We start from the raw sequence: 12137 nt of genomic DNA, 5'->3' as shown, positions 1-12137 counted from the left end.
GCTGAGTGAACAGAGTGGTGGCTTGTGAATTAGTTTTATCAGGCGTAATATTTATGCTTCCTCCATTCATGCATTTATTAAACTTCCCCCCCCACACACACACACACACATACACCCCTTGGCTCTGTAGAGGAGGACATACATTTCACAAGCTTCCCTGGTCTTTTCTTGTTGTGCCACAAACAATGTTGGCTAGAAAAGAGCATGCAATGTTATGGCATTGCACTGTCGAAAGGAAATGAGGTCCCTGTTCACTGCGTGTCCCTCTCCACTTCCCAGAGATTTAACTGCAGCAGTAAAACTGTCCAGATGAACTCTGCAGGGACAGAAAGGACTTACAAAAAAACCTCAGTATTCTGCCAGGGTTTTAAGGGCTACTGTGCCGGTTTAATTTTGGATCTCTGCTTCCTGACTGTACTTAAACTGTATTTATGCTACTGACTGTATTTTTACTGGGTTTTATCGGGCTTTATGGGTGAAGCCCAGCCGTGCCCATCTGCCAGTAGAGCAGACAATGATAGCTGAAAGGATTCCCCCCCCACAGCCCCCTGCCCACCTCCACAATCAGCCCCAGAGCCCCAGTCCTTCCTAGCAGATCTGGGAGGGATGCAGGCAGGGGCTGCAGCAGGGAGGAGATAAAGCGGAAACAGCACAACTTGGAATATTGCCATAAGTGTCTGTTTTATTGCTGGTTTGTGAGGTTGCTTTTTAACAGAGTGCATCACCTTAATGGTCCTGGTGGATCAGTTACATGTTACTACTACAAGTAGTAGGGGTAGAGGAAAAAGGACAAGATTTTTAAAGTAGAGATCTTTTCCAGCCAGTGCCTCTCAGCTCATTGGCTAGACATAGGAGCCTGAAGTTGGGCAAATGCAAGGTGCTCCGTTGACCAGGCGAAGGCGGCAACAAGGCACCTGCTATTATATTTTATACCAGTTCTGGCCATTCCAGAGGCTTCATACCACCTGCCAATGTAGCACAGCTTGGGTATTGAGCACTGAGCATTTCACAGACACAGTTTAAGGCAATTTACTACTAGCTTAGCCAGCTTGTGCAGTGGTGCTATTTTCTGGTTTCTAATTTCTAAAACGGCACAAGGTGAACAGCAGTGGTGCCTTCAGGGCAGGACTTTGGATAAGAAGTCGGGGGCCCTGCTAAGCTACAAAATGCAGCAGGGCTTGCTTCTATTTGAAGTAATGCTGTACAGTGATACCTCGCAGGACGAATGCCTCACTAGACGAAAAACTAGCTAGACGAAAGGCATTCGCTAACTAAAGGGTGACTCGCAAGATGAATTTTCCTTTGGCCGTGACTCGCAAAACGAAAAAGTTTTGCGATTTTTTTTCGCAAAACCGCGCTTCCTCCGACCGTGCTTCGCAAGATGAAATTTCCGCTATACGACAACACTCGCAGAACGAATTTCGTCTTGCGAGGCACCACTCTAATACCATACACTCTGACCTGGGAATCAGTCCCATTTGACTCCATGAGAGTTACTTCTGAGTTGGCATGCATACGATTATACTGCAAGTGAAGGGACATTCAAGTCCAGAGTCTAAAACGACCTGACTGCACCACTGGCGAACAGCAAGGCACAAAGTAGGTCACAGGATGTGAACGAGAAAAACTTACCATTGCTGCACACACAAAAAGTGTAGTTCTCTTCCAGAAGTAAATTGGAGTTTGGAGGTGAGATCGTAACTGATGTCCCAAAGCTCTTGTTTGAATTTACAATCAAATTTTTATCAAGTGGCACATTTCGTTCCCTCAGATGTTCCAAAAGAACAACGGCTTCAGGCGGTCCAGGCTGCCATCATGTTGATGTCAGATGAAAACAGGGAGGTTTTGCAGACTCTGCTGTGTTTCCTAAATGATGTCACTTCCGTGGAAGAGAACCAGATGACACCCATGAACATAGCCGTGTGCCTGGCGCCTTCACTTTTCCACCTCAATCTGGTCAAGAAAGAAAGCTCTCCACGGTAAGGAATTGCTACTTTTCTTGCTCTGGGTTTGCAAGTTAAGAGCGTTGCTAGGTGCTTATAAAGACCCGGGACAGAGACGTGTGACCCACATTTTGCATTTTCTGATTTATATATGTATTGATGCAGCTTTGAGTTGCTGGGGTCTTGCCAGTGCTATGCTTTAGAGCATGCACAGCAACCCAGTAAGCAAAGTCTGTTTTGCAAAAAATGGGAGAAGGGGCAGGAAATCTGAGACTCTGCACAAAACTCCTACCAATGCCCTAGTTGGAAGTGGCATGATTATTCTGTGGCAACTCTAAGTTGTTGACCTTCCTCCCCACAGAGGCAATGTCTGAAACCTTCACTATTCAGCTTTCATTGAATGCAGAGGATGTATCTCTTAACCTTGGAGTTTGACAATTGAGGTGTATATTTTTACAACCCACCCTCTTCTTAGGATTGTAATGTTTTAAACTGTTTTTTATGTTGCATTTCAAATTGTCATGACACCCCCCTGGGACCTTAGGGTGAAGGTGGGGTAAATCTTATTAGTAGTAGTAGTAGTAGTAAGAATAAGAATAATGGCTAAATGTTATACATGGACATTTTAAATTTTCAGGTTTAAGAATAAGGACTCATTAGAAGCTTTTATCTCAGTGTCAGCGAATGTATGTGGAAATTCGTTAAAGTTGCTTTGAATTCCTTGCTCGACCCAGTCACTATCTCTCATCTGAACCTATTTTCTTGTGACTGTTTTGAGGACAATGAGATAATAAGACCAGAAATTCATATTCCCGGAGGACAAGGCTATCAGTAGCTACTAATCATGAGGGCTAAGAGCAGAATACCAGTTGCTGGAAGCTGCAGGAAGGGAGAGTGATATTGTGCTCATGTCCTGCTTGTGGGCTTGCCATAGGCATCATGTGTCATAAACATGGCCTTATGGATGCATTCCTGTGATGCTCATGAATGATGCACAGAAGAAGAGCTGTAGGTCAATGGTAGAGCAGTTGCTTAGCATGCAAAAGGTCCTGATTCAATCCCTGGCATCTGGTAAAACCAATGAAGATGCTTATCTGACTAGGTTCCCCCAGCCACTCTGGGCGGCTTTTGTGGGAATGTTTAGGAGTGTGGATGAGTATATATTATTTATATATCTCAATCCCAGCTTGTGTGAGCAAGCTCCAAACTTAGCAGAGTTTACATTCCCTTTTAAAACACAGCAGAAAAACGTTTGCATAGGCTTGCTTAAGCCAGCTATATTCCTGGTATATTCCCCTTGTTCCCTCTTAAAAGTAGAAAGACACAATACTGATTATAAGATATAAAAGGAGTTTACTTACAGACATCCATGAGTTACAGTACATGCTTCAAGGAGGCAGACAAACTTAGATAAATGTATTTACATGCAGTGAAGCTGCTTCCATGAGGGAACAGGCTTCACCTCTGCTTCTCTCAGCTGCAGGCTGAGAGAGAGCATGCTGCTTCTTCAAAGGATGAGGCAAAATGGGGAGTGATCTTTGGGATGTTGTTCCCAGGTAAGACCACACCTACTTCTGGTTCCTGTAACTCAGTCCAGGTAAACAGGAAGTTAAGCCTGGAGGACTGAGTTACCTTCATGTCCTCTCTAGGAGTGTTGTGTTTGGCTGCTCTGTGCTTACATCCCACAGCTTTCAACAAATTAAAACACAATACGACATCAAACATTAAAAATGTCCCTGAACAAGGCTGCCTTCACATGTCTTCTAAAAGTCAGATAGTTGTTTATTTCCTTGACATTTGACGGGAGGGCGTTCCACAGGGCGGGCGCCACTACCGAGAAGGCTCTCTGCCTGGTTCCCTGTAGCTTCACTTCTCACAGGGAGGGAACTGCCTGAAGGCCCTCGGAGCTATATTTCAGTGTCCGAGCTGAATGATGGGGGTGGAGACACTCTTTCAGGCAACTTGTTATGTTTGACTCTTTACCTTTTAGTGATTTTTATTTCTTTGCCATGAGAATGTTTAAAGCATCCCCTTTCTCAGTACAAAGGGTTTTTCTTCGAATGATAAAAGTAGACTGTAAAAGACTCTTTGTAGTTTAGTACTGAAAAGTTATAAGTGTCACAACTTCCCTTTCATCTGAAAAAAGGCTGTTGTTCCTTTATCACACTTGAGACACTGAATTCATTTGCAGGGTAATACAGAAGAAATACGCAACAGGGAAGCCTGATCAGAAAGATCTCAGTGAAAACCTGGCAGCAACTCAGGGACTTGCACACATGATAGCAGAATGCAATAAACTTTTTGAGGTGAGTGAAAGATTCAGAAGTCAATATTCATAAGGGAACATGCTTTCAAGTACTTTGCCTATAAAGTTCTTTAGCCTTGGAATAATAGTTTATGCACTGGAGTATTTTGTTGTTCGCCTGGAAGGACCTCTATGTGATTTCCTCTTTAACTTTCTGGAACATTGTTATTCAGTTCATCTACTGTTATTCAATTCATCAACCTCTTTCATCACAAAAGGTTACAGTTGTCAAAAAAAAACCACAACTTCCATATATCTTTGTGATTTTGAGTTGTCTCATAAGAACATAAGTACAGTCTGTTCTTTGCTATAAGGATAGTATAGTATTCTATACTAATGTTACTTGAATATAGAATAAAGTCTTAACCTACCTAGTATTATTTGGACTTCAGCCCAGTGGACAAGACATAACAGTGAACCAATAGGCAAGTGCCATTCGGGTGTTCTAAGTAGTCATGTGATGAAGGAGAGGGGGGCCAAGTGCACTGCTTCCAACCATGCATCACCATTGATCTCCACAAGGTGGAAGGATAACTTCTGCTTGAGTGCTCCAGTTCCCCAAACTTGGTGGAGTGGCAAAACCCAAGCAGGGAGGGAAGACAGGTAGCATACTCCCTCTCTTCCCCATAGGTGCTGGTAACCATGCAAGGGCAGAGGAAAAACACCTCAACAGAACTCAATATTCCTTTTTGGAATTTAGATATTTGTAATCTTACGATTAGTGTCAGGCAGATATTTTCAGACAGGGTTTCTATGAAATAGGTTTGGCACAGAAATATTAATTCCAAGTCGATTCTTCCATCTCTTCCCCCACTCGCTGTACTTTTTGGAGCAGATCCCACATGATATGGTAACACAGTCTCGGAACTCGTATGTTGAGGCCGAAGTGCATGCTCCAACTCTGGTGGAACTGGGCAAGCAAATGGACGAAGAAGGTGGGAATTACCAGACCTACCTAGAAAGTCTAATACAGAGCCTCTGCAAAGAAGCAAAAGAAAAATTCAAAGGATGGGTCACTTGTTCCAGCGCAGAAAATACGGACCTGTGCTACAAAAAGGTAGTTTCTGCAACCAAAACATATATTGTCAAATTTTGCATGATATTTGGGAAACCCTGTGGAACCCCCAAAAATGTTGATCAGGATTCAATGAGACACACCATTATACATAGCAAGTGGTGGGCAGGAAGGGAATATATAATCAATTTTTTAAAAAATTCTTTTTTAGGAAAGCTAACAAGGCACGTACAAATCATGTCTATTAAATAAAATGTTTTAAATTAGAACCAGCACTTCATGTTTGACATTTTCAGACAGAAAAGTGCAGTTCCAATATCTAATAAGCAGTTCCCATTGTCTTTGAAGAATACTCCATAAGTTGATCTTCCCAACCTTTAAATCAATGATGCCTAACCTGTAGGTTCCTAGATGTTCTGGGACCATAACTCCCATCATCCCTGACCATGCTGGCTAGTACTGATGGGAGCTAGAATCCAAGAACATCTGGTGAGCCACAGGTTCTCTACCAAATAAGTCAGTTTTATACTTCTCTTCTACATATGCAAATTTCCATTGTCGGTAGCTAATCCAATGTTCAGCCACTACTGTACTTTGCTGCCCTTGATTAATAGCTTTGCCAGTCACATTGAACATGGGATTTCATGTAGCTCAGCAGTACAATTTACTGGAAGCATGAATGAGATTTCAATTCATAATCAACAGGTGCTGGCATTCTGAGGGCCCCTTTCCCCTCTAGCCTTTGTGCACCCCAAAACCAGCTTGTGAAGGTTAAGGGACCTTCCAGAGAGGCATCCAAAATAGTGCAGGTTGCTGTCTGCAGGGGGCATTGGCATATATTCCCTGGGGGCAGGGAAAAAAACTTTAGTACACAGGCTGGCTTCTTTGGGTTTTTCTCCTTGTCTCATTCTGTACGCTTAACCCATTGTCACTTTCCCTTCTCTTGTCTTCCCTTCCTCCTTGCCGCCACTCCCTCGATTAAGGTAGGAGATGGAAACCCATTGAGGATTTGGAAGGCATCCGTGGAAGTTGAGGCTCCTCCGTCTGTTGTATTGAACCGAGTCCTAAGAGAACGCCATCTTTGGGATGAGGATTTCTTGCAGTGGAAAGTCATTGAAACGTTGGACAAACAGACGGAGGTCTACCAATACGTTTTGAACAGTATGGCTCCCCATCCTGCTAGAGACTTCTTAGTCCTCAGGTAAATTAATTTAGTGGTAGAATATGTTAGCTACCTTACCGCCAAGGCACATTTAATATTTATACATTTGTACTTCATATGGCATCGTCCTTTTTTCTACCATTATTATTATTTTTACCCAAATGACTTTTCTAATTTTGGGTAGGACCATAATAGCCCAGATAAATCAGGCTAGTGGTAGGCCAGCATCCTGTTCCCGCAGTGGCCAACCCAATGCCTATGGAAATCCTGCAAGAACCAGAGCATGATAATTCACTCCCCTCCTGTGGTTTCCAGTCACTGGTATTCAGATGCATTCCTGCCTCTGACCATGGAGGCAGAGCATAGGTATCATGGCTGGTAGCCTTATCCGCCATGAATTTGTCTAAACATCTTTTAAAGCTAGGGTTGCCATATTTCAAAAAATAAAATTCCTAACACCCGCAAAGTTGTGGAACTTTTTTTTTAAGGAAACCCAAATGGTTGAGCTTTTAGTGGTTTTAAGTTTTTTGAGCTGTTTCCGTAAATCCGGTTTTTCCCTGACATTTTACCAATTCGGCAGAGTTCCCCCCCCCCATGCCATTTTTACACCTGAAAACCAGAACATGTCGTTGTTTTTTTCCTGACATATGGCAAGCCTGTTTTAAAGCCATTCAAGTCAGTGGCCATCATTTCCTCTTTTGGGAGTTTAACTACATTGGCATTTTGCAGTGTTTATGTTGAATGTACGACATGTTCCGGCACATAGCTTAAACTCCTCAGCAAACAACAGAAAATACACTTCACTCGTATCAGATATCTATTAAATCAGTTCAAAAATATATCTCTCTCTTAAAGAAGAGAACTCCTTCGTGTCTTTCAGTCTGAAAATTATTTATTAAATGATGCCATTAAACCATAAATATTGGCAGCTGTCTCAAAAAAGGACTATTTAATTTATGTAGCTGTGCAGGGTGTCAGAACAGCATGAATGCAACTGATCCAATTGTTCTGGGTTTTTCCTGCACTGGCTCCATAAGGAGTTATGTTCCTCATGGCAGGCTGATACTTTAGTTTCTACTACTACCCTCCCCCATTGTGTAAGAAGTGCTTATGCAGGAGGCATCTTCCTTGGCTGGGGGGTGGGGGACCTAGCTGCCTACCAAACAAACAGAGGAAATGCTGGAACTGCCATAGGACTTCAGCCCATCTTTATTTTCCTGGTTCTGCAAAGTATATTTCCTGACTCCACCAAGTATATATAATTTTAGTTTGGAAACAAAACAGAAAAATCAGTCCATTTCTATTTTAAAATTGGACATCATCCTCAGTAAAATGCTATCCCCTCAGAAAATTATAACCTAAGAGACTTGTTCTTGCTGCTCAGCTCTCCTCCTACATTGTCCCCTTAAACATGCACACATTTCATTGGGTGCCAGGACTGGACATCCACTCTCCCAGCTTCTTTCTGTGAGTGAGTGTGGTGGCTGCTGTAAGTGCCTCTTTCCATTGACAAGTTGCATTCCTGCAGCATTTTGTGCTCCTGTCTCTTTTTTCTTTTCTTTTACATGTGGCAGCCATGTTGTGTTATGGCATGCTCTCATTGGCAGCCATTTTGTGTTAGGCCACACTCCCACAGCAGCCATATTTGCCCTTCTTCTCTCAAATCACTCTTCTGCATCGCTTTACTGAGGCAAGTATAGTACTCAAAGAATAGAGAGACACAAGGCTGGATACCTTCTTTCTTCCCCTCCAATTCACATTTCCTGTCTTAAAACCCGTTTCAACAGGACGTGGAGAACCGATTTGCCTAAGGGGATGTGCATATTGGTGGCTGTATCCGTGGAACATGAAGAAGCCCCTCTGATGGGAGGGGTGCGAGCATTTGTTATGGATTCCCAATACTTAATAGAGCCCTGTGGCTCTGGGAAATCTCGCCTGACACACATTTGCAGGGTGGACCTCAAGTAAGTATCACCAGTGCCAAGATCCTGGTCAACAGGCTTCCTGAACAGAACTAGCATTTCAGAGCATTGATTGGCAAAGTTAGGGGAGTGCAGTTAGGCCTACTTCATTAAGAGAAACAACTTCTACTTGCTTGGTTAATATAAAAACGGGATTTTATAAAACTGCTTACTGAGTATTGTATCACCTTTGGCCCAATGGGATTTACTCTCAGGTAACTGTGCATGGGCTGGTTTAACCTCTATCTCCAGCATGATTATTTAGCTATTCAATTATCCTTAGAATGATTCAATGGAGATATGCTCCTCCCAAATTATTGTCAATTACAGCTCAGTTTCTGAACAGTTGTGCTTCAAGAGAACCACCATATGCAATTGGTGGCAGTTAGTCAACAAGCCATCTCCATGTGGCTGGTGAATATGAAGCTAGCAGGCCACCTCACTACATAGTGCCATAACAAATCTCTGAACTGTTGCCCAAACTGGCCCCGAGGAACGCATTATAATGAGCAGGAACATTTCACAAGGAACTGATACTCCTGTTTCTAAAAAGTTTATGTGAATGTTACCAATAGAAGACCCATTCCATTGCTGTACTGGGCATCATGATGCAACATGAAGACTATAACCCGCCTTGACAGCCAAATGGAAGAAAACTCTGGGATGTCTCATGAAACATCAGTATCAAGAGTGGTTGGTAGGGCCACTGCTTCTTAGGAGGAGTGAGGCAGTGCGGGGTCAGCGCTGTGCAGTTGCCCCAACAGGATTGGCTCTGCTGATGTTCCCACTCAGCTCCCAGCCTCCCCACTGCCTCACTCCTATCTTTCCCAGTAAGAGGCAGCAATATGGAGGCCAGGTGAATAGTGGCTCCCCTCCTCGCCAACCACTCCTGTTTGGTGTGCATGGCCCTCCTTGTGGGAGGCGATGAATATACTGCTGTGCAAAGCAAGCATCATTCCTGCTCATGCATCTCTATATGATTTTGTGCACATATGTGTTTGGCAATCCTGTGAACAGGATCTAATCCAGGGATTTGACCCTGTGACTAAATGTGGCTTGGACCATTAGCCTGACCATTAGCCATACTTTCAGGTGCTGTTAGGAGTTGAGAGTCCAGCAACATCCATAGGGCCACAGATTTTGCCATTGCCTCATCTAATTTGTCATTCAGCGCTTCCTTCCCTAGTGTATTCTTTTGTGCTTAAACAATCTAATTTGAATTTTGAATCCTTGGAGGATTATAAAATGAACAGCAGTTGTGGGGGATTTCTTCTTTGTGATTTAAATACAGTTCTAGAATTCACTGAGAGATAAATATATAATCACACTCTTCTGGGGTAAAACTGTACTTTAGCATACAGATGAGTTCTCTTGAAGCTCCATCCTTCTGTGCGATTCCATGTGTTGATTTCTTGAAAACCGTTAATAATGTATCACTTCAGCTGATCTTTCCACTCAGTGCAGTAAAGCCGGTGCTATTATTCTCAAAACATTTTACAGTGCAGTTTTTGCCTTCAGCCCTGCATCCATTTGTGAAAACAGAATTCATCTAAACTAGTCATGCTCATGTGTTTGTGACCAGGACTGTAATGTGTGTGAGTGATGCAGAGTTGCTTTTGTTTGTCCTCATAACAACACTGCCACCATTCCATTTTAAAGATGAGAAAATGGCCAAACTAGATAACCCAAGAAGTGTAAAGAACATGTCACAGGTTATAGAAAGCATGCTTCCATATTTTGAACTACTACGACTACTTTCAGACATGTGAATGCTCTTCAGAGATTGCAGAAACACACAGCAGAAATGCAGGTGCTCAGCCTTTGTATTATGTGTGAGATGCAGGATTTGAACCCAGGTTTCCTGGACTTGGGCCAAGCAATCTAAACATTGTCCATACTGACTTTCTCCATGTCAGGGGTAAAATGTACATTTTATTCTGTGGAGTGGAGTTTTTAAGTCCATGATTTTCAGGCATGACCATAGGTGCATTGTTTAGCACCATGGTGCGTATGAGAGTCCTCTGCCTGTTTTGTTAGTGTTTATGTCCTCCCAACAGGATGAGGCTCGGGGAAGAACAAGCTTACAGTAATTTTCCTCTTTCTCCCTCCAGAGGTCATTCATTAGAGTGGTACAACAAAGGCTTTGGACATCTGTGTGCAGCTGAAGTTGCCAATATCAGGAATTCATTTCAACCGCTGATTGCTGAGGGACCAGAAACAAAAATATGAGTGCTGGATACCGACATATATGGAGTTCCATGGACAAACTAGAGCCACTGGGTGAATTTAGCCTACATTTGTGCAATAGCCAAGCAAGGATTGCTTGGGCATCTCTGCCATGGTCTGGTAATGTCACTCACTTACCCTCCCAGCCCCGTCCTGTATTTGTTGATCTCCTTCACTGAAGAATATTTGTCCAAGAACTTTTTCGGGCTACACAAATTGACTGTGGCCATTGCTTTTCCATTGCATAATTCTAATATTTAAAAGCTTCTGAGAAGCTTATTTTAAAGTGTAAATAAGAGATGTAAATATTGTATAGACTTTGCTATGTATCATATCTGCCTATACACACACAAACACACACACATGTAAATATAATAAGTTTTGTATATAAGAGAGAACTTTCTAGAAGAAACTTCCTGCATCTGTTTGGAATGATTTCCATTCTGTTAGACCTCAGCATCTCCCAGCTTTTGTAAACAGCATTTGCTATTACTGTTAAAAACTATGACATCATCGGTGTGGGACTACCAGCAAGTGGAGTACTTAAGCTGATCCTGTGTTTGCAAAGCTTATATAAAGAGATGCGTAGAGATGGGCATACAGGGTTGAGAAGGGGCTGCTAAGAGGCGAGAGAAGGGCAATGAACAGCAGAAAAGCAGTCTGGTCAGACAGCATTGGCAGACAATAACCTACAATTGCCTGCAGAAAGCAGCAGCTGAGAATATATGCTAGGTATCTTTGAAAAAGGAATAGAGAAGTTACAGGATCAGCTGAAAGCTTACTATTTGCAGTTTTCAGAATATTTGCTAAGACTGTTGGGCTAATCCTTAGACACCATGGTAACAAGGAAATGCTTAGAACAGCTGGTGAAGCAACTGTTGAGCCCATATGACATCTTTCTTACCACATCCAGTAACTGTTGCTTAAACTCACAGTGCAAGGATGGGCCTTCAAATCAGTCACTCCAGAACAGTCCCCTTCACATCTGTAGGGATATTCTATAGCAGGGGTGGCCAACTCCCAAGAGACTGCGATCTACTCACAGAATTAAAAACTGGCAGCGATCTACCCCCTTTTTGGGGTTCAGGTCAACGTTGTTGAGCTTTTTTCAGGGAGGAGGAAAGCACCGATTATTGAGAATTCAAGCCACTCACCAACAAATCACTGGGGAAACAAACAGCCTCACTGAGTAAACTCGGTATTCCATTCGGCAGATCATGCAACAATGGAGGGTAGGATGAGGGAGCGGGGCCTGGTTCTATTTTACCCATTGACCAGGCGATCTACCAAAACCTCTCGGGGATCTACCAGTAGACCGCACTCGACCTGTTGGACATCCCTGTTCTATAGCAAACAGTACTTAGTCTAAGGCTTTGTGATTTGAGATCCTATCCAAAGATTTGCTGTCCTAGGACATGAAGATTTGGGTCCCGATTCAGAGAAAGTTGCTCATGGTTAAATTTCATTGAAATCAAATGGAACTTGAGTGGGTCATGACTAGCGATAGCCCTGAAGTGAGCCATGC

At 43.0% G+C, this 12137-nt stretch overlaps 1 protein-coding gene across 4 annotated transcripts in view; it reads left to right on the top strand.

The window, feature by feature from the left end:
- Window positions 1-10965, top strand: part of STARD13 (StAR related lipid transfer domain containing 13) — a 130149-nt gene extending 119184 nt beyond the window's left edge. For all 4 annotated transcript variants that reach the window (XM_033146488.1, XM_033146487.1, XM_033146490.1 and 1 more), the window contains exons 9-14: window positions 1772-1979; window positions 4135-4249; window positions 5084-5305; window positions 6247-6464; window positions 8213-8389; window positions 10498-10965. In XM_033146488.1, coding sequence (XP_033002379.1) covers window positions 1772-1979; window positions 4135-4249; window positions 5084-5305; window positions 6247-6464; window positions 8213-8389; window positions 10498-10615 — 1058 coding nt within the window. In that variant the 3' untranslated portion in view covers window positions 10616-10965. The remainder of the gene's footprint in view (window positions 1-1771; window positions 1980-4134; window positions 4250-5083; window positions 5306-6246; window positions 6465-8212; window positions 8390-10497) is intronic.
- Window positions 10966-12137: the final 1172 nt, after the last annotated feature.

Source organism: Lacerta agilis, chromosome 4 (genome assembly GCF_009819535.1).
Source record: "Lacerta agilis isolate rLacAgi1 chromosome 4, rLacAgi1.pri, whole genome shotgun sequence".
In the NCBI taxonomy this organism is placed as follows: Eukaryota; Metazoa; Chordata; class Lepidosauria; order Squamata; family Lacertidae; genus Lacerta; species Lacerta agilis.
This window is presented reverse-complemented; position numbering and strand designations above follow the sequence as displayed.